This window comes from Paralichthys olivaceus, chromosome 10 (genome assembly GCF_024713975.1).
Source record: "Paralichthys olivaceus isolate ysfri-2021 chromosome 10, ASM2471397v2, whole genome shotgun sequence".
Taxonomy (NCBI): Eukaryota; Metazoa; Chordata; class Actinopteri; order Pleuronectiformes; family Paralichthyidae; genus Paralichthys; species Paralichthys olivaceus.
The window spans coordinates 10,691,350-10,713,055 of NC_091102.1; the positions used below are offsets into that span (position 1 = coordinate 10,691,350).

General features: G+C 40.1%; 3 protein-coding genes across 5 annotated transcripts; 2 read left to right on the top strand and 1 right to left on the bottom strand.

Moving 5' to 3' along the window:
* The first annotated feature begins 229 nt into the window (after window positions 1-229).
* Window positions 230-7,620, top strand: LOC109631151 (acetylcholine receptor subunit alpha). The gene is made up of 9 exons (XM_069533505.1): window positions 230-418; window positions 1,277-1,419; window positions 1,513-1,557; window positions 2,156-2,265; window positions 2,729-2,924; window positions 4,109-4,346; window positions 6,465-6,688; window positions 6,921-7,157; window positions 7,243-7,620. Exons 1-9 carry the CDS (start codon window positions 376-378, stop codon window positions 7,369-7,371), a joined length of 1,365 nt encoding a protein of 454 aa, XP_069389606.1. The 5' UTR covers window positions 230-375; the 3' UTR covers window positions 7,372-7,620.
* A 903-nt stretch (window positions 7,621-8,523) lies between these two features.
* Window positions 8,524-16,991, top strand: gpr155a (G protein-coupled receptor 155a). 2 transcript variants are annotated; one of them, XM_020090155.2, is made up of 16 exons: window positions 8,524-8,884; window positions 8,994-9,563; window positions 10,879-11,278; window positions 11,615-11,783; window positions 11,897-12,052; window positions 12,576-12,659; window positions 12,749-12,869; window positions 12,978-13,062; window positions 13,184-13,274; window positions 13,375-13,588; window positions 13,788-13,877; window positions 14,024-14,154; window positions 14,416-14,511; window positions 14,595-14,659; window positions 14,803-14,940; window positions 15,277-16,991. In XM_020090155.2, exons 2-16 carry the CDS (start codon window positions 9,116-9,118, stop codon window positions 15,470-15,472), a joined length of 2,484 nt encoding a protein of 827 aa, XP_019945714.2. In that variant the 5' UTR covers window positions 8,524-8,884; window positions 8,994-9,115; the 3' UTR covers window positions 15,473-16,991. The 2 variants fall into 2 exon arrangements, with proteins under 2 accessions (XP_019945714.2, XP_019945715.2); XM_020090156.2 differs by having other exon boundaries at window positions 8,524-8,803.
* scrn3 (secernin 3) lies at window positions 16,615-21,263 on the bottom strand. Of its 2 annotated transcripts, none has more exons than XM_020090158.2 (8): window positions 21,127-21,263; window positions 20,662-20,841; window positions 20,378-20,559; window positions 19,349-19,548; window positions 18,384-18,596; window positions 17,738-17,900; window positions 17,458-17,638; window positions 16,615-17,352 (listed from the first exon to the last, which is right to left on the bottom strand). In XM_020090158.2, exons 2-8 carry the CDS (start codon window positions 20,827-20,829, stop codon window positions 17,191-17,193), a joined length of 1,269 nt encoding a protein of 422 aa, XP_019945717.2. In that variant the 5' UTR covers window positions 20,830-20,841; window positions 21,127-21,263; the 3' UTR covers window positions 16,615-17,190. The 2 variants fall into 2 exon arrangements, with proteins under 2 accessions (XP_019945717.2, XP_019945718.2); XM_020090159.2 differs by having other exon boundaries at window positions 20,662-20,844; window positions 21,127-21,262.
* Window positions 21,264-21,706: the final 443 nt, after the last annotated feature.

Here is a 21,706-nt window from a genome sequence, read left to right on the forward strand (position 1 = left end):
TGAAGCATAAATCTTTAATTCCTAATACAAGAGGAACTGACGGCAGTGAGCATGTGTAGCGTCTCTGCACCTCCTTGTTGTGTGTGGTCAAGTTCACGATGGGATATTTCAGTGGTGGATTACTCTGGCATGTTGATCTTATAACAGATGACAAAGTATGTGACCCTCTCAAATGACAAGCATTGGCAGCCAGTCACTCACATCCGCTGCCACACAATAACATCAAGGTTGCCAGTGGAGAGTCTGGAGGTTTTAAAGTCAGTCAATTGCCAGCTCTGAAAAAATGTTTTAGGTGGGACAAACCTTTTTTCATTCTCAGGTGATCAACAGACAGCGTGGTGAAGTTGGATCGTGCTGTTGGATTTATTGACAAGGATGAATACTGTCTTTTTCATTTTTCATCTGCTCATTCTAGCAGGTAAGGACCTAACTTACAGAAACCCTTACTTTAAAACTTCATAAAATGTGTTCTGATAACCTGTGAAAACATATGCATTTATATTTGAATTAGCTTTCGTGTTTCAACCAAAGTTAGAAAAGAAAATACTAAACCTCCTCTTCATTAATTGTGAGCGATGAAACTGCTCCCAGGTCAGTGTAAGCTGATCCAATTCAACAAACAGAACTAATGAGTAAATTCTGCCTGTTTGTGTCCACATGAAGTCACCTGCATAATTATGTTAGTTTAAACAGCTCGAGAATCATTCAACCGCTCAAACTGTTGCTGTAAAATGACCTTGTTTCAAGGTCAGCTGAAAATTGAAAGGGGATCCTGCTCTAGCTTGTGACGGATCTGCTGCAGAGAGGATATCTCTATTAACGCTGCCTTTAGGGGGGTGCCATCACATGTTTGAATGCAGTTTTGCCAAATTTAGACTCCAGACCCAACACAGTGGATAGACATGGATATATATACACACAGTGCATTTTAACGACAGTCCTACATGTTTGTGAACATGTGCTTGAATGCAGTTCACACACACACACACACACACACACACACACACACACACACACACACAGACGTCATACATCTGTAGTATGACACTATCACTATCACATCTATTTTCAGCTCATGTTAACTTAACTCACCTCAAGTATCACATGTTCTTAAAGGAATATTCTACTTTGGCACAACATAGGCCTTTTCAACACACTCAAGAGGGTCCTTGAAGAGTCAGACACAACAGTCAGTCATTTCACTGTCCATAATGCTGCCAAAATAAATAACCCACTGGATCTGAACACCTGTATCTGTCATGTGTTGTTGTTTTAGGGCCTGCCTGGTGCTCCTCTGATGAGACAAATCTAGTTAAAAAGCTCTTCACCGGTTACAATAAGGTTGTGCGTCCGGTCAACCACTTCAAGGACCCGGTGGTTGTTACTGTGGGCCTTCAGCTCATCCAGCTCATCAGTGTGGTGAGGACTCATGTCACACTCAAATCAACCCTCTTGCATTATTAAGATTCACTGTCACATCAACTGTCTGAATACGTTCCTCTGCATCCACAGGATGAGGTCAATCAGATCGTAAGCAGCAATGTGAGACTGAAACAGGTTTGATTTTTTTTTAATATGCATTATTATAATATCATATTTATATTACCTATATATATATTATCACATTGCCTAAATAATGTACTAATTAAAATGGGTAAGAAAGTAAAAAATGCACAATTATGCTTCTAACTATTCATCTGTGACTAGAATTTTTTTATTTTTTATGCTCAATAAAAACTTAAAGAGTTACAAAGAAATACTGCTATTCAAATGAATTCTATTTTTGTGCCATCATCAAGGCTCAAGTCAAAGTTGCGCAACCTCGTCTTTTCCCCCACTGATGTTTTCATTTCTCCTTATGAAGACTTTTTTTATGGGGAGCTTGAACTCACAAACACATATTCAAACTAAATCAGTGAAATGCAGTAAGATTATGATAAAAGATATGAGGTGCATCGTTCTCCTTTGAGTTTGAAAAGGTCACAGATGATATTTATGAAAGAAAGCCCTGTAGCTATTTTAAATGAAATGATATTCTTCTCTACAAAATATGTCCCCAGTCTATGTGATATTTTCAGCTCGTATTTGCTGTAATAAAATTATAGTGATTGTGATTACCGATGAACCTCCTATTGCTCTGGTTGTGTTTTCTCAGCAATGGAAAGATGTGAACTTGCAGTGGAACCCGGAGGATTACGGCGGCATCAAAAAGATCAGAGTTCCCTCCACTGACATTTGGCGGCCTGATCTGGTTCTCTACAACAAGTATGTCATGGGGCTATATTTGATCCATGTCCTGTAGCTCTCTGTTTTTTTTCTAAAATCCTTTCATTTTTCATTACGGTAAGCTTTACATGACCTGAAGCATCCAAACAATCAGCCCACCTGTCAGTGATGTTTCTGAATCACACTTTCCTATGCTCCAGTATGGAACGTGTGAAAGCTCGGATTTCATTTGGCTAAATCTGGCCTCTCTTTTGCACCCACCCCCCCATCACCCTCTCTCCCTGCACCATATGTTGCATATGTTGCACACTGCTGTTTTTCCCTGACAACTAGCTCCACTGCCACAACAACTTGTGCCATTCTGAGCGCTGGTTGGCTGGGCAGCGTGACAGCAGCGGCAGCCCACCCTCCGGCACTGATATGTCCCCCTACGTTAACATTTAACTTACTGCCTTCCCTCTCATGCTGATGATGCTGCCTGCGTCTGTCTGTATACTTGCAGTGCTGACGGTGACTTTGCCATCGTTCACGAGACCAAAGTGCTGCTGGAGTACACTGGGATGATCACGTGGAACCCACCTGCCATCTTCAAGAGCTACTGTGAAATCATCGTGCTGCATTTCCCCTTTGACCTTCAGAACTGCAGCATGAAGCTGGGAACCTGGACCTATGATGGAAACCTGGTCGTCGTCAATCCAGTAATTCCCATTAGATATTTCTTAAAAAGGAGTAGCTCTACATGTTGGGAAACAGACATATTCCCATTCTGGAATTAGAGGTAGAGATTGATGAGAGGATTGACACCACTCTCTGACATGTTATCTGCCATTTAAACTTGAAGCCGGGCCTAAAATTAAAATCATCGATTTAACCATCCAATACCCTTGAAATGCTAAATGTTAGCAATATAAGGCTACTGTTTCAAAGTCAAAGACAGAAAGCACTCGTATAAGAACTGGCACTATAGCGCAACTTTTCTAAATTCATTAACGAATCGCTGTCAACATCAGTCAAGCCCTCTTAAAACACCTCATGAGGCTAAATACAGCAGCCGATTAGCTTCTCCTGCCAGCTCCCTTGTAAAATGTGCAAAAATGTCTGTGTTAGCCCATTTGTGAGAAAACAGCAGGAAAATGTCTAGAAAATTCACCCTGAGCGAATCAATGTGAGTGTTGCCATGTTTTTAACAAGTAACAGACACAAAACTGAAAAGGAAAAAAACCCCAAAAGAATACAAATATCTCAGGATGGAAAAAAGAGGCCATTGCCTGCACAAAGGAGACGCAGATCAAGATGTCAACTTAGACAGAGAATGAGATTCAAGAGCTTTTGGTTTCTCCGGTGGCATCATTGTTGATGTGCTGTAAACAAGAACACGTGATTTACACTGCAGAATAAATACGTCATGTCCTGCAACTTCTACACAGGCACCACCCCTCACCTGAGGGAAAACATTTCAGAATACACTTTGCATTTTTGAAATAACAACAAATAAATTCCACTTCTGTGTGGAAATATGTTTTTTATTTACCATTGAGCTGAGGCAGTACCTTTTACCTGTTGTTAAGCTAAACTAGGCTAACCATCTTGCAACTGTAGCAAGTGGTATCAATCTTTCCTTTACCCATTAAAATAGTGTACTGTTAAAAACAAATGATTTTACATGATGCCAAAATATCTCAAATGTCGCAAATCATTTGGAACAATCCGACAACAGAACCTTCATCGGGGAGCGTGGGATGTAGAAATGTATCTTTTTTATAAAGATAAGTGCAATTCATATTCATCGACAGGTTACAAACTTATAAACAGTAGAAATGATAAAACTTGAACTTTAAAGAATCATCCTTAATTTGTCCTGTTTATTATTTCTCTTCATCAGGACAGTGATCGCCCAGACCTGAGTAACTTTATGGAAAGTGGGGAATGGGTGATGAAGGATTTCCGGGGCTGGAAGCACTGGGTCTACTATGCCTGCTGCCCAGAAACGCCTTACCTGGACATCACCTACCACTTCCTCATGCTGCGGCTCCCTCTGTACTTCATCGTCAACGTCATCATCCCCTGTATGCTCTTCTCCTTCCTCACCGGCCTCGTCTTCTACCTTCCCACTGACTCTGGTATGTTGACGGACCTGCTGTTTCAACTTTGTTTTCTTTCACATGGATATGAAGTTATTGGTTTGTAGTGCAATTATGAAATTATGTCTGATTTATACAGACAAAAGCACAACAAAATATGGTGTGTAATGGATGACACTGCAAAAAGACAGATGTTTAAACAAGTTTCACACACTCATAAATCAGTCCCCTAAATATGACTTCCTGCAAAATCCAGGAAAATGTTTTAAAACAGTCTTGCAATGAAAAAAAAGTCTGAAGCTTGATCCGGATCTGCACCAACAAACAAAACAACAAACAAACAGTGGTTAAAGCATAACCTCCTTGCAGAAAGTCATAATAACATACACAAATGGGATTAAACTGCCCATCATCCCCCTTCCTGAATACACAATATAATAAATGGCACAGCTCTCTCTCTCTTTGTTGATTTTACATCGCTTATGTCTTCATATGCACACACAGTTTATTTTCTCCATATTTTTGCAAGATGTCATAAATTGCATCCATTGCTTGTAAATCTCATTTCAGTCTCTGAGCCAGTTACTCATACTGTAGCAATTTATTTCTGTACTTCCCAGCTCATAAGATACAGTTTATGTAACATCTGATATAACAAGGCCCTGTGCTGGATTTGGCTTTACATTCTCCAGTTGTTTACAAGAACTGAAGGGAAGCTGTACTATGAAAGTGTTTTAAGAGAGGATTGACACCACGTCTAACAGTCAGTTAGCTTAGCTTAGCACAAACACTAAAGACAGGGAAACTCTGAGCCCTCACCAGTAATGGTAATGGCTCATTTCTTTATCATCCATGTGTTCTTGATATTCACTGATAACATCCTCGTCTTTATTGGAGCCTGTCAGTCTCAGTTGTATTTACACTGGCTGCAACAGGAACCGCCCCGCTCGTGTGCACATCTGGCCGAGTTCCCAGTGTGCAGGTCTGCCTCATTACCCAGAGTCCCTCTGTGCTGTCATGTCTGAAAAGCAGGCCTTTGCTTTAATGTATAATACATCACTTGATCCCTGTTTCTGATATGGCCGCTGACAGGATGGTGTAAAGCTGAAGGAGAAGCTCGTGCCAAAAGAAACTCTCTCAGGGATAACAGCTCTTACCGAGCAACAAAAACAACATGTCTCTCCTTTTACTTGTGTGAATGGTGTCAGAATCTGTTTACTTCCTCTATTGTTGGTCAGGTAAAAAAAAAGCTATGCTCTCAGTCTTTAAACGTGATTTGCTTGTGTGGGTGCACAGTGCCGTTATTGTGTTTTTAGAGGTGGACTTATTGAATGACGGGGAAAGTATATATTGTATGTACCATACTCATATAAACCAGGCTCGTGTAAGCAGCTCTTTCATGTGGCAATGTAATAATAAGATTGGATGTTGGAGGCGCCCTGAGAAAACTAAAATATTGTTTGATGTGACTGCTCCACATTTTCTACTCCATTTTCACAATTACTTCAAAATGTCGTTTCAAGCTCAGACGCTGCAAAGAAACATAGAGAATGTGTTATTGAATCAGAAGAAGAAGAAGCTTGTAATGCATCTGACTTTTCACAAAAATTCTAAAGTGCCTCATAAACAATAAGAGAATAAGAAAATAGAAGAGATAGAATAAAATAAAATTCATATAGGGAAACCTTTTAAGAGCGTTTTAAGAGGCGATTAAAAAGCAGGAACAGATGTAACATGTCTGAGCTGGTAAGTTGTTCCAGAATTTGGGAGCATAAGCATGATCCCCTTTAGTCACTAATCAGGCTCTGAGAACTACCAGACAACTATCAGCTGAACATTCATCAAGAAATTCTTAAAATCAACCCAAACACAAACAGGAAGCCAATGCAGCAAGGCCAGAAACAATATGGTCAAATTTCCATGAACCACATAATACATTTCTGAGTTTCCAATTGTTTTCCCCTTTGACCCTTCAAATTTAAGTTGTGACCAGGGCAGCTGAAGAAATATTACACTCTGAATATAATAAGATGATTATTTATTATTATGATATCCTTTTATAGGATTTTTAGAGTCCCTGATAAGAAATATGATCTGATATCCATAGTTTTTAGACAAGTTATGACGTTAACAGAGATGATTTTCTGTGTCTTCCAGGGGAGAAGATGACTCTCAGCATCTCCGTCCTCCTGTCTCTGACTGTGTTCCTGCTGGTCATTGTGGAGCTGATCCCCTCCACCTCCAGTGCTGTGCCGCTCATTGGGAAGTACATGCTCTTCACCATGGTCTTCGTCATTGCCTCCATCATCATCACTGTCATTGTCATTAACACCCACCACCGCTCCCCGAGCACCCACACGATGCCAGACTGGGTCCGCAAGGTGAGTTCAGCTCGGAGCGAGATTGATGACTTATCAATTTGATTGTAGAGCTGAACAACAACAAATGAATCCATCACATTTCCAATGTTTGGAAAACGAGCTTTACTCTATTTTTACTCTGCATTACATCGCCATCTAGTGGTACAAAAACATATTTACTTAGAGCCAACTGCCCTGATGCTGAACACTCCTTGACAAATGTGTTCATCCTTTATCTTTTTTTTTCTGGCAGGTTTTTATTGAAACTATCCCCAACATTATGTTCTTTTCAACAATGAAGCGCCCCGGCAAAGAAAAACAGAATAAAAGCATCTACGGTGCAGACATGGACATCTCCGACATCTCTGGCAACCAGACTACTTCTGTTCCCTACCAGTCGCCTATCACCAAGAACCCTGACGTCCACAGTGCCATCGAAGGGGTCAAGTACATCGCAGAAACCATGAAATCAGATGAGGAATCCAACAATGTAATGAATTGTCTCACACAGAAAACATCTCTAATATATGAGTGTAGCTTTGTGAGTATTGACATGTTGTCCCTGTTCTTTCCAGGCGGCTGAAGAGTGGAAGTTTGTGGCCATGGTGTTGGATCATATTCTGCTGTGTGTCTTCATGGCCGTTTGTCTCATTGGCACGTTAGGAGTGTTTGCTGGGCGGCTCATCGAGTTGAGCATGCTCTGAAGACTCAGGTTGTTCCTGTTGCAGATGACCAGTTTGTTTGTGTTCTGCTATTTGGTATTTCAAGAATGGATCTTTTGTCTTTGTACAAATATTATCTCTAAGCGCATTTTGTGTCAGACAAGTTCTTCTTCTTTTTGTCAAGGAATGTAATATGTGTTCGATTTAAATGTTTCATTAGTTACAATTTTTTTTTTTCCTGGGCATACTCATAGGGAATGACTTAAAAATAATAAAATGGTTTTGTCCATTTTCAGGATGAAATGCATTCTTGATTAGTGACTGCTGACAAATCCTCTTTCCTGATGAGACTGTTACAAACCACAATTCTGACATCATAATCACCTATTATTAGAGGTAGGAATGTATTTCAATCCCCACAATGGAGTTAGGGTGTAACACTAACAGGTATTTGTTGGACAACACCCACTCCCTGACGCACTGAAGCCTCTCCTCTAATGATGCCTGTCTGTACGTTGTGTTGACCAACTTCCCACTTCTGCTCTGTTGTGTAGATTTTTCTACTTACTCAATTTAACATTCAGATACATATCGCTCTAACACATGTGATTGAATGAATGTGAAGGAGGAGAAACTTAAAGAGAGGAGGGATCGTTCATCTTGGAAGTACAGAGTAGATTTCGACAGTTAGGATAAGAATATTGTTGATACATTAAAAAACATTATCCTTTAGGGTCACCCTTTTACCTTTAGTGGTTATTAAAGGGACCTCCTGATAGTTCTCAACTCACTGAGACGTTGTTCAGACCTGGTATTAACATCCATCCTGAGAGATCCAGTCCCTGGCAGTGAGAGCTCAGTACAGGTCTAATCCCTAATAATCCATCCCATTATTAACTGACAACAAATATATGCCCTCTGTCCTTAAAGCAAATGAAAGAAACTTCAGGAAGAGGAAAGAAACAAGGAGGGATCATTTTCCAAGGAAGATCAGACATGTTGAGCAACAGAGTTGATCCAGATAGAAGGGATGAGCAAATAACACAAAGTAAATAATGGTAATACAACATAGGCTATACACATATTACCTGGAAGGACACGAGACAACATCCAAACAGACACACACACACACACACACACACACACACACACACACAGGGGTGGGAAGGTCCCGCTAAGCCCCGCCCCTCTGCTCCCGCCCCTCTGCTCTCGTTGAAACACGTGATTGGTGAAGTTGTGTTGACAAATCTCGAAATATGAAAAAGAAGTTACACACGGAATCTGCAGCGCTCAGAGACACGTGGAGGTGGTCGCAGCTGTGGACTGACTCCTGGAGGAAGTTTATTCTAGTTTCATAACAGTTTAGTTTACGACTTCACTTCTGTGTCCTCCGCCGGCTGTTTAGCATTAGCCACTAGCTAGCTGGCTAAGTCCGCTAGCAGGAACATGTGAGGGCGCCGCCGCTGTCGCAGAGGTGAGGGTCACTTGAATAACTCCTGTCAACATGGCTGGGCGTGTTGTCTGAACAGCGCCTTGAAGCAACTTTACACGTTAGGTAAACAACTTATTTAACCGTGTGATGTAAACTAACCGCGGTATACTTAACATGTAGCTTTTGAAGTGTCATATTATCTGTTTAACTTTGAACACGCGCCTGTTCACAGTGTTTTAGCGGCGGAGGTTTCCACCTTATCCCGACTACACCCACTCCACCTTTAGCCCCGAGCCGTGATTAAACCTTGACATCAACGGGAGCTTATGACCCACTGTCAGGGGAGGGAGCGCGATGAAGCCCCCGGGCAGCACCACCACCGGCTTCTTCAACTTCTCCCACGCGGGGGATGAAGCTTCGGACCCCTCTGCTCAGTCCTCCAGCACCACCATGTCCATCGAAAAGCTCTTCCCGGCGCTGCTGCAGTGCTTCGGGATCATCCTGTGCGGGTACATCGCGGGGAGGGCGAACATCATCACCTCCACTCAGGCTAAAGGACTCGGCAACTTTGTGTCCAAGTTCGCCCTCCCGGCGCTGCTGTTCAAGAACATGGTGCTGCTGGACTTCGGGAACGTCATCTGGTCGTTTCTCTGGAGCGTCCTCGTCGCCAAAGTGTCCGTGTTCCTGCTGGTCTGCGTCCTCACCCTGGTCGTAGCCAGCCCCGAGAGTCGCTACAGTAAAGCCGGGCTCTTCTCTATATTTGCCACACAGAGCAATGACTTTGCTTTGGGATTTCCTATAGGTGAGTGTGTGAACCCTTGTTCAAACCTGCTGCCTCCAACGCGGCCTCTCATTCACTGCTGTGATCGAGCTGTCTCAGTGCTTGTTCAACCATCACAGCAGAAACGTAATGATCAGTTAGTTACACTGTAGACTACCTGTGTTCACCAGTGTTTTCTTCTTTTTACACTTAAACGTTTTTATTGAGTCATTCAAATGTTATTTTTTACATCTTTGATCTCTCTTGCTAATACTAATACTAAAAATATGAAATAAATAAAATATAAAAATACAAAACTTAGAATAACATAACATACCTATAAATAAAGGAATACAATTTATAGGGAGACTTACCAAGATATGTTGTAAACACATTTGAGTTGGCATCAGTGTTTTCAGGGCCCTTTTTAAAAAATAACATTGCATTCAAAGATATATAAGTGTGAACATTTCACCCAAGTGGTATTCATGATCTTGTACACACACACACGGCTTTGTATATATACTGATCATGCTTAGACTCCACTACCTGCTGTTGAAAAGGACAAATGTTCATTAAATACTGGAACTAACTGTTCTGATTGTCAACTTATACAGAAAATGATAATGTTATGGTGTGGGGCCGGGCAATAAAAGAATACTAATAATAATTGCAATCTAATTTTCATCAAGAGTCCATTGAACATTTTATCTTGATATAATCTTTGGCGGCATCACCCAGAGTTATGCTCACAGTCTGTTTACATACTTGTCCTGCTTTCTCAGGCCTTTATTACATTTAAAAAATGAACAAACCAATGTAAGCATAAATGAATAACTGGTAATCATGCAAATTTAGAATGGAAAGGAAATTAATGTCAGAAGTTGTTCATGTTCTGTTGTGCATGATTTATAGCAGCATCAATTTTAGTGGTAAACCATGCTAATCTTACAGTTCATATCCAGTTCTGACATTTTGAGTAAGTGTGTTTTATTTTGCTTTCACCTCATTGACTAAAACTTCAGCAACTTTAAAATTACAACAATTTGTCTGCTGCTGGAGTCTAGTCTGAGTCAGCTCACCAGACTTCAGCTCTTTATTTAAATCTAAACCTTTGCAGACTTTGAAGCCAATTCTTGTTTTGCAGTGGCTTGTTTGTTGGTGTTTGTCAAGGCACATATGATGCAATCATGACTCAATCAATAATTGTTCTTAAAGGGTCTGGTTTAAGAACCCTTTTTGTACTCATGGTCATAAATGGGGAGGCCAGGGGCTGCTTGTGTATAGCTGGCAAATATATTTTGTCATTTGGAAATCCACAACATACTGAACCACTTGCCTTCATCTTTATCCACAGTTGAAGCCCTGTACCGGAACACCTACCCAGAGTACCTCCAGTACATCTACCTGGTTGCACCCGTGTCCTTGATGCTTCTGAATCCCATCGGCTTTGCCTTCTGTGAGATCCAGAAGTGGAAGGATCAGGGAAACCACCAGCAGAGCAAACTTCTGATTGTGGGACTTGTAGTTCTGCAGGTCTTAAAGAACCCCATAGTATTCATGGTTGTCATCGGCATTGTCGCCCACTTTGCCCTGCACCAGACAATTCCTGCCTTCATGGCTAACTTCCTGGATGGCTTGGCCAACTCTTTCGGGGGAGCGGCTTTGTTCTACTTGGGTCTGTCCATGGTGGGCCAGTTGAGAAAACTCACCAGATCCACAGTCGTTACACTGATATTACTCATCACCGCAAAACTGTAAGTGAGAAAAATGTCTTTACATCTGCGTATGATGGTCATGACTGTGCGTTAACAGATGACCTTGCATTTTTATAATGAGACGTGTGGTACGAGTGTAGAGAGAGAGTCAGCAGGTTAGAGCTTTGTGAAGTGCTCTATGGTTTACATGACATAGAGCTTTCTCAGACCACAAGCTTTTTACTAAATGGATGACACGTTAAGAGGGCTCAGGGGTGTGCGGCATAATAATAGCTTTTGTATATAAATATTTTAATAGCGCAGCCGTTCACAGAGCGTGTTAACTAATCCCTGGAATAATGTTATATGACACCAGTCTTTTCATTTGACTTTCAGGTTGCTAATGCCCCTGATTTGTAAGGAGATGGTGGAACTGTTGGACAACAGCAACATCACCTCGCTGAACCACTCCAGCCTCTCCAATTATGCCTTTCTTTATGGAGTGTTTCCCACCGCACCGAGTGTGGCTATCTATGCTGTCTATTACAACGCGGAGCTAGAAGTTGTGAGTTGTTTCCGTCTACCCACCAACCTACTTACTGCCATTCACACACTGCACCTTTGTGTTTTCTTCTTTGCAGCTCACCATATGTATTTTTTTTGAATTCCTCTGAACAGGTAACCTCTGGGATGGTGATCAGCACTTTCCTCTCAGCTCCAATAATGTATGTGTCTGCCTGGTTGCTCACAATGCGAAGGATGGACCCTCAGGTTCTGATGAATTCACTGCAGAATGTCAGCTTTAACATAAGCATAGTGAGCTTAGTTTTACTGGTGAGTCACAGAGAGTCACTTCATTGTGATGTATATATGGTTGTTGTTGGATAATCGTCTATAACTGACTTTATATTGTCCGATTTGTAGGTTTATTGTGTTTTATCCCAATAAAATAGTTAAGTCAAAATATCATCATGAAGCATTTGTATAGCATGTTTCACCTCATAACTGAAAGAAGTTTGGCCTCCCACCATGTAAGTCAGTTACTATAGTTTAATGAATAAGACGGAATTCAAAAATGTGAGTTAATGTTTTACTGCCGCACAGACTAACTTCCTCATTAATTCTCACTTTCAGTTTATCTTCCAAGGAAGCAATGCAGAAGTGAAACATATTCACACATGTCTTGTGCTTCAGTTGTTTCTCAGTGTTTCATTATGTTGAGTAATTTAAACTCTCCCTTGCTTTCAAAGTGAGCAACCAGCCAACAAAGTTACATATTAGTTGTATTTAGCATCTGTGCTTAAGTCTTTGCATCAGTAAATGTGAATAATTTGACATATGTGTTTTTTTCTGACAGGTGTGGACAATTGCTGTCATGTTTTTAAGTAAGAAATTGAAAAGGCTACCTCATATTTTTACAGTCAACCTTTTCTTGGCACAAGTGAGCACACAGTCTCTCTTCATATATTGGTTTTATTGGCGCCATGAATTAAATTAGAATACTAATATGTGACATACATTGGTCTCCAGCTTCTAACTTGTATCGGGATGATCCTGTGGAACTTTGTGGTGAAGGAAAACAACTTCATTGGGCAGTACCTGACTTTCACATTATTATGTACCTCACTCTACAGTACCTACGTGTGGCCAGGTATGCTTTGTTTGAACACATCTATCCATTAAAAATAACAAATTCAACTGTCATGTCACTCAAATGGGTTTGTTTGCTAATGTTGTAATTGGTATGTTGTCGTTCTAGGTCTAATAGCGCTCTCACTCGTGCTTGTGAGAAACTCAGAGGATCTGAAAGTACCATCAGGTGTGTTGGTGATCACAGGCTGGGGGTGAGTCATAATTTACACAGAAGTGAAACAAAAATTATTTTTTTTGATCTCTGATGAACCAACGATCAACTCGGCTCAGTTGTCAGTGATTTTATTGTTGACTTTGTCTTTATATTAACAGGTTTCCAGCCTTAGTAACTGCTGCGTTGCTCCTTTCTGGGGAAAAAATGTCCAACACGATTGACTCATCATTCTTTTATGGAAGATCACAGGTAACATTATGGAAGTTATCTTCCTGTCCTCTGCTGTTTGAGATTTGTGTCGGAACCAGCTGAGAATTACTCAAAAGTCTGAATTTGTGTATATCTACAGATTATCTGCACCATAATAGTAGCCGCCCTTAGCATACTGCTGGGAGGCAGCTCGCTTGTTTGTGTCAGTCGAGGAAGCTGGGCCCAGGATGACCATATCCTGGAGGGAAACTCTTCATCCGATTTTGCAGAAGATCTCGTGATGGAAGTTGAACCAGAGAATCAGACTCTTTCTGAGCCGGTCACCCCGTCAGGAGATCTCAACAGCAAGAATGGTACTTTTCTCTTGTGATAAACAGCAGAGGTGTAATGAATCTCCAAACCAACCCTTTGGTTTGAAAATTACAATTTGAATACTTGAATGTGCCGGGGGGGGGGGGGTAATCGGCTGTCTGCTTCTGGTATGAATGGTGTGTGGTGGAATGGTATCATCAGAACACAGACACAAAGTCAGTTTTAATTTTTTGTTATCAGCATGCCTCATATGTGACTGTGCACCGCCCCAGCCCATGCCTGACATGATCATCAGCACAAATATTAACAACACACAGGCCACCCTCACAGGTATGGTATTGATACTCCTATCAACACACAACAACCATAACCCTTTAATATTGTTTGAAAAATAAATTTCTCAAAAATTCAGTTAGATTCAGTATTTTAAATCTATCTATCTATCTATCTATCTATCTATCTGCTGCCCCCCTCAGCTCAGTGTGAGAGGAGGTGTGAGTCAACAGACTGCCTGCTCGTCCAAGTGGAAGAGCTCCAACAGGTGGCAGACAGACAAGTGGGCCGTCATGTGCTCTTGTGTCTGCTGCTGACTGTCAGCTTGCTTGCTGTGAGTAAACCACCACCTTTCACTTCCATACATGAGTACGTCTGCATTATTACATCCAGTGCAGCACGAGCCAAATCAGACAAATGACTGAGCTGTGTAATTTCTCCCCCCCCGTCAGTATCAGAGGTAGATTTCTCCAAATAGACCTGTTCAGAAAACCCAAAAAGAGATACAATATTAGAATCCAAAGAAATATCATTACAATAAGTGGTTTTGAGTTTCTGTGAATCTGTCTTCAATATGTCATTCCTGCTTTGACAGAACTTGTCCAGCTGCCTGTGGTTACTCTTTAACCGTGTTCCTGGTAGACTCTACTTGGAGCTGCAGTTCTTCTGTGCTGTGGCCAACTATGGACAGGTTTGGCTCCAGTGAATGTATTTCCAGGATTATGACTGTGTTGTTGCACCATACTAGTGTGATGACATGTTTTCTGTTTCCAGGGTTTCCTCTCCTTCGCTCTATTTGGGCTGGACAAGCATTTGATTATATTACCATTTAAAAAGAGGTAAAGAATATTTGTGTTCCAAAACTCTCACACTCTACATACACTTTTTCGTGCAATGTAAATCTAAACATTACATGTACTTGTTTACTGTACTATAAAGTATACTGTTAACATGCCTTCCTTTTTTTGTGAATGTATTTTAGGTTATATAAACTGTGGTACAGAAGGAAGCGAGAGGAGCAGCTGCAGAGTGATTTACCCGAGGATGTCAGGATGACATGCACCAAGTTCACAAAGTACCACAAGGACCAGTGTTTTCATGACATTGTTAAGAAGAAAAGGTGAGAGCACACATGAGCTGCATGATGTGCACTGAACTCCGGACTTTTTCCTGAAATTTTCCAGTGGGACTGTTTGTAAAAACACAAATGTCCATGTCAGTTGCTTTGGACATTTTCTGGGACTTTTCTTGCCAGCCCCGTGGTAAAATGTTAAAATGTCATGTGAAAATACAAAATATTGAAAAAACTAAATTAACAATCTAACAATATCCTGCTGTGTTCTTCATATGAGAAAAGCTAACTTTTGGCTCTGTCTGCTTCTCCTCTCATCTTGTAGCTACTTAAAAACAAAAAAAAGTGAACAGATGTGGGTGAATGCTTCTTTTTGACTTCCAGGTGTGGGAAGAAGGCTACGGTTGACTGCTTTCTTGGCTGTGAACTTGTGGAGTGGCTTCAGCAGGTCGGCTTGGCTCAGGACCGTGGTGAGGCGGTACTCTACGGGACGCAGTTACAGCAGGGCAGCGTGCTCCAGCACATCAGGCAGGAATACGACTTCCAAGACAGCCGGCTGCATTACCGCTTCATAACTTAAGACAAAAAGATCAGGGTTGACAGTTCCCACATTTCTGATCATAGAAAATAACGAACTGAAGGAATGACGCTGAACTTTCAAGAGTGCACACTGAAATTTCAGCTTGCATTGTCGTACTGTGGTCTGCACCCAACAGCAGTTGGATGTTGAAACAGACATCATGGGGATGTTTGGTGTTGCCTGAGTGCAACATGCATGAAACTGAAAGGCCAAGGCACTATGCAATACTTGAAGTGGTTTTAAAGGGAACTACAAATTAAAGGGTGTGTGTGACAGATTTAGTGGCATCTCAACAGGTGACATAAAACATGAAGGGACCAGTGTAGAGCCAGAGTTTGGTTTGTCTGTTGTGGACTATTTGAGAAAAATGCCAGAACAACATGGCGAATGTAGTGAGTAATAGAAGTGGCAGTTGAAATCACTTGTGTGGAAAAACTAGAGCTCTAGTTTAGTCACAAGGTCGGTCTTCAAATTCTAACAAATCTATAAAACAGACTCCTCAGATTATCTTGCAAGTTAATATTGGCTATTCTCTGGTTGTTCATTTACGTGTCTGTTTTCCTGACTGTTGAATTGACGTCACTTGCAGACTTTAATCTGCAGTAAAGATTTTTCAGTGAAATATTAATATGACTAACTTCAAAACTTAGAGGTGTTAAACTTCAAGGTGTTTGCTTTTAATAAGCATATTTTCAAGATAAGTATTTCTAATCCTTTGGGGTGGAACAAGACTTGAATATTTTCTATGTAGTAAATACACTGGAATTTGCAGTACTCTATTTTATGGTATTATGTGGGGGGGGGGGGGGGGGGGGGGGGGGTTGCAGGGAGTATTCTATTGATACACCTCAGATTTTATTTTTCACTTTTCTACCAATAATACTCGCCAAAGGGAATTTGTGGTTTTTAAATCCTAGTTAATTTTTTATAGTTTTTTCTCGTCAGTTTAATGTTTAATCGGTAATGTAGGATTAAGCAGAAATAATGTTGCTTTGGTCACATGCAGCTTAATGTGACTCTGCACTGATATCGAACAGGGATTGTACCAGTAACCAGGGATGTGTGAGCGCACAGTTCCAAAAAACAAGCAACCAGTTTAAAAAAAAAAAAAAAACTTCCTCAGTATTTCCATTGCCGTTATATTCGTTAAATGTTGTTTTTTTAATGACAAGCAGTGCAAACAGCATTTCAAGGAGTATTTTCTCTGACAAATATTCACTCCCTCACATGAACTTTATGAATGTGGGAATCTCATGAAAGTTGCTTAAGTAGAAGCTGCTGTAATTCAAAGTTTCACTCAGGTACATTTATGTATATAAAATTCAGCTTGAAACTTTCTTTTTTTTTTCCTAAGTGCAAAGATTTGAGTTTATTATAAACCTGATCATGTTGAAACTAATGTTGGTCTTTTTAATAAAAAAATATTTAATTTACAGATCAGCACAAAATGTCTGTCAAAGGCTGCATATTTAACGTTTTGATTTATTTTAAAATAAAATTTACAACTGAACCCTAAAAATCGTGTATCTTGTCATCTGTGCATTAATGTAATTAGAATATTGCATCCATTCTGTCCAAGGCTGCTTCTTTTGATTTGCACAATGGTGTTATTTTAATATGCAAGCATGATGTTTGTATTTGAACCTGACTGAAAGGCACAAGCTACACAGACTGATACTGTCATACTTAAGAAGTGTTATGAGGTTGTCTCAGGCTTTTCAGCTCTTGCTGTACAGAGCCATCTCCTCCTGGACAGAGTTCGGGAACAGATTTGCGAAATAATCAGGCTGCTCAACACCATTTGAAAGAATCTTCTCCATCCGTGAAATGTTCTCCTTTTCTAGTTGCCTCATCGAGTCTGTGATCTTCTTTCCTCTGTCCTTTAAAAGTCAAAAAGAAGATAAATAAATTTTATGCAGACAGTGACCACAATGAACTAATTGACACATGTAGGTAAACTGCAGGCTTGAATTAAATTGTTGAACCTTGTAAGAGTCAATGATGGCAGCCACCACTTGGTGTTTGACAAATAGTTCGTGTTTGCGGTCCGGTTTGCTCTGAAAGCGAGGTTTCTTCTTCACAGGGTCATTTGGGCCGTAACTAGGAGAAGTCGTCTCCTTCAGCTGATTAGTGTGTGTCACAAAGACAAACGGCTTGAACACAGACCTGTTAACACAAAGAAGTCAGAAGTAAATCATCACAAACTGCAGTGAAACTGAATTCATAAAGACGTCTCCCCAGCAGAAGAGATTTCAAGTTATTTACCTTTCAGGGTCTGGAGTGGCTGTAAAATAGTGAACCCCTGGCAGAGCAGGATTCATGGGGATCACAGACACCATACTTCCTGTAGTCATGAACATGCCCTCCATGTTGATGCCACTGTCTTTATCCCTCAGGATGTCCATCATCGTCTCAGCGGTGATGTGGCCTTCAGTAAATAAAACCAATACATGCATAAACAGCGGTAAAAGTCATGTAAAGATTTGCCTGATAACGGTCCCACATTTCCACAATGAAGGACAAAAGGTTAACATAAGTATAAATAAATGTAGAAATATATAAATGAAGAGATGTAGAAATAAATTAATAAATCAATAAATAAATAATTGTAGAAATACATATATCAATTTAGGAATATATAAATACAGAAACAAAAAAGTTTAGAAAAATATAAATGATAAAGGAATGAATAAAAGAAAAAGGCACAAAAATAAACTTACAAATAAATATAGAAACACATATATAAATGTATGGAAAATGAAGAGACAAAAACCTGTAATAAATAAATTTTGAAAAACTGAAATAATCTATGTCATCACTGTATTCAACTATTTATTTCTGCATTCATTTATATAATATATATATATATATTTGTCTGTCATATTCCACAGTGCAGTGCATAGTAACAAACCTTTGCTCTTTTCCAACAACTTCTTCCCCTCACAGTAGCGGCTTCCTGAGGCCTCAATTCTGGCTGTGGTCATGAACGAGTAGACTGTGGCGAAGTTGAACTGAGACTCTCCGTCCCACCAGCCTTTGCTTCGTGCATATTCCCTCAGTTGTGGATGTTCCTTGTCTATCTTAGATGTAATGCCATACTGGTTTGAAATGTTGCGATATCCACCTGTGAAAAAGGGTCAAATGTAATGATCAGCCATCAAACTAAAAACATACAGTACATGTAGAATTAGCAGCAACTTCAACAATGAAGTTTTTTATTAGGACAATACATATTCAGGCAGAGCAGTTGTAGCATATGTACCGAGTGGAATGCTTTACAGTTAAAAAATTAACTTACCAGTGCTCCTATGTAATGGAGATACTGCAATACATTATACATACTGTGTACTTTGTATTAGTGTTGCAACTTCTTGCCATTTAATGGAAGACATGCACATACATTAACCAATATGAATTAATAGTGATTAGTAATTTATCTGGTGGGTTGTACCTGCAATGAGTTTTAATCTTTAAACAGCCATATTTAGGGGACCGTTATCTATGAGTGTTTAGAATTTGGTGCAGATCCAAATGAAAATCAAATCTAGTGAATTGAAATGTGGTCTCATAAGGGGACTGCTCCACTGACTGCCATTCTAGTTTATAAAAAAAAATGATTTAGATTTGAAGTAACACTATGTGACTTTTGCTGAGCAACAGCGCCCTCTACAGCCACATGTGGTGATTAATTCTGTTGAGCTCTTGGGTTTTCATTCAGAGAAAACAAAGCCTATCAAGATCTTGACCGGAGCTCTATATGATTTAAAGTCTAAGAAATATTGTAGGCTGAATAATAAAACATATTTTGACTTCTGTTGCACAAGCAAAGCAAACAAGCACTGATACCTAGTCTCTTTTTCTGTAGATCTTTCTCACCTTCTACTTTTTCTGCAGCCCAGTGCTTCCCTGATGTTTCCAGCAGCCAGGCCTCCTTCCTGTCTGAGATGAGGAAGCTGTTGTGGTAGGTGAAGCCAGACTCGTCCTCCATGCAAGATCCTCCCTGACCATATTTCTCCAGCAGCTCAGTTATGACATCCACCGCTTTCTCTGCCGTGTCTGCTCTCTCAAGTCCGAGCCTGTGTAAAGAGTACGGTCACAGCTTTAAGTGTTTTTCCCAAATTTACACTGAACTGAAAAAAGTCATGGGAAGAAGAACAAAAAAAAGCCTGGTGCTTTGTTATTAAAGTTTGATTTGCACCAACAGATGAACATAGTTGGAACTAAATGATTCAAGACAAAGTTAAAACTCAAACTAGAATTAAAGGATGTTTGTCTTCTTCCAGCTATTAATTATTGTTAATTACTCTTCATTGTCATGCTGTCCCATCAACACCAGTACTCTGTCCTTTTATCTGTTGGATGGTTTGTTTGTTTTATAGCAAGATTACACAAAAACAGCTGAACAGTTTTCCACAAAACTTGGTGGATGGATGCAGAGATGTTCAGAGAGGAACCCATTAAGTCTGGTATGGACCCAGATCAGGAGGCAGATCAAGGAATTTTGTGAGATAGGATGTTTTTCCACTTTTTCCCAGTTTTCCCATGGAAACACTCATAGATCTTGAAGGGGGGAAAATCTAGAAAATTCAGTTTACTGAGATCTAGACTACGAGTGTGTTAAATTTGGTGCAGCTTGATTGAATTTGAGGTGAGTGTTGGTGGAGGCATTAAGTCTATTTAGTTTCTAGTTGTCTGACTTTATGATTTATGATTAGTTTTTCTTAATTACTTTTATTCTTATTTAGCTGTTTGTTTCTCAGGTGTAAAAGAGATCTTAATCGCAATTTCCTAGTTACGTAGTCGTGATTAAATAGAAATGTAATATGAATTTCAGAAGTATGGTGACAGAGTATGGCACCAACAACGGCTTAAAACTGCAGACAGCTCTGTTTACAGGTGGTTTACCTGACAAGATCCATGCCGAGAAGAGCCTCATCCCCATCAGCGCTCTCTCTGCCCCACACTGCCTCGTTCCCAATGCAGACTTGATGCTCATTGGCACCCATCTCCGCCCCCCACAGCCAGGCTGGTCTGCTCAGCACGACTGCATATGTGTGGGCAACCTGGTCGATCTCTATGTACGTACACTTAGAAGACAAACAAGACACAGGGGCAGAGTCTGTTAATGGTTGTCCACTGAGGAAACTGAGGGTTGGAGGGCAATAACAAGCTGTCTGTGTGTCACCCACCTCAACCTTCTCCTCTGCACCGTAACATTTGGCAGGAAAATACACCACCTCCTGGACTTCATCACAGGGCCTGTCAGAGTTTTTCCCGAAGACGATGCGTTGTCCCTCAGTGGAGGGGGGCAGAGCCACAAAGGTGTCACAGGAGGAAGGCTGCATTTTAGTTTTCATTCAGTCCCAAACCTGCTGAGAGGAAACACAGAGAACAATCCACTGGTCAGATTACAGCTATGACACATGCACTATGTCTAATGATCACATCTAAAGATCTATTATAGTATAAACATCCACCACACTAAAGCACAGAATGCTCTGGTTTAGGTTCAGATTTAGATTCAATAAGAGATAGATAGATTACTTTATTCATCCCCAAAGGCAAATTAGGTAAATGATAAATAAATGAATGAACTGTGATCTCTGATGCCAGAAGTTTAGTATAATGTCAACAAGACATCGAGGTCATCTCACCTGTGTTTTCCAGTCGAATCGAACAACCACTGTCAGTTTCTATTCTCATCTGTGTTGACCACGTGATCACACTCTCTGACACGGAAGCACTGCAGTTACGTGACCTGGAGGAAGTTGGTTTTGTATTTGTCGTAAAGCAGATGGAGAACAAACATTTGTTCACATTTCACACGTTTCCCTCACAATTTGTACACACTTACATTTTCTACATTATTCAATATTATAGTAGTTCATCTATCCTGTGATCCGGATGCTGATGTTCTTATATTTGACTATAAAACAGGTCGGTTTTACTTTTCTGACAGTTTCTTGATTATATAAGAAATATTTACTGTTTTTTTTTTCAGAGTAACTTAATGTGTTATTTTTATAGTATAAATGTATGTGAAGCATATTTATTCCTCTTTATATTCAGGCACAAAATATAAAAATTATAAAAAATAAATATAAAACATGTAGTGTTTTTATTATTATTGTTTCCATGTGTATATCTGTGATTACTGTGATATAATGTATTTGGTATACATGCAGATCAAATTAAGTTTCTATAATAAATGCAAGTTAGATTAACTTCATTGAT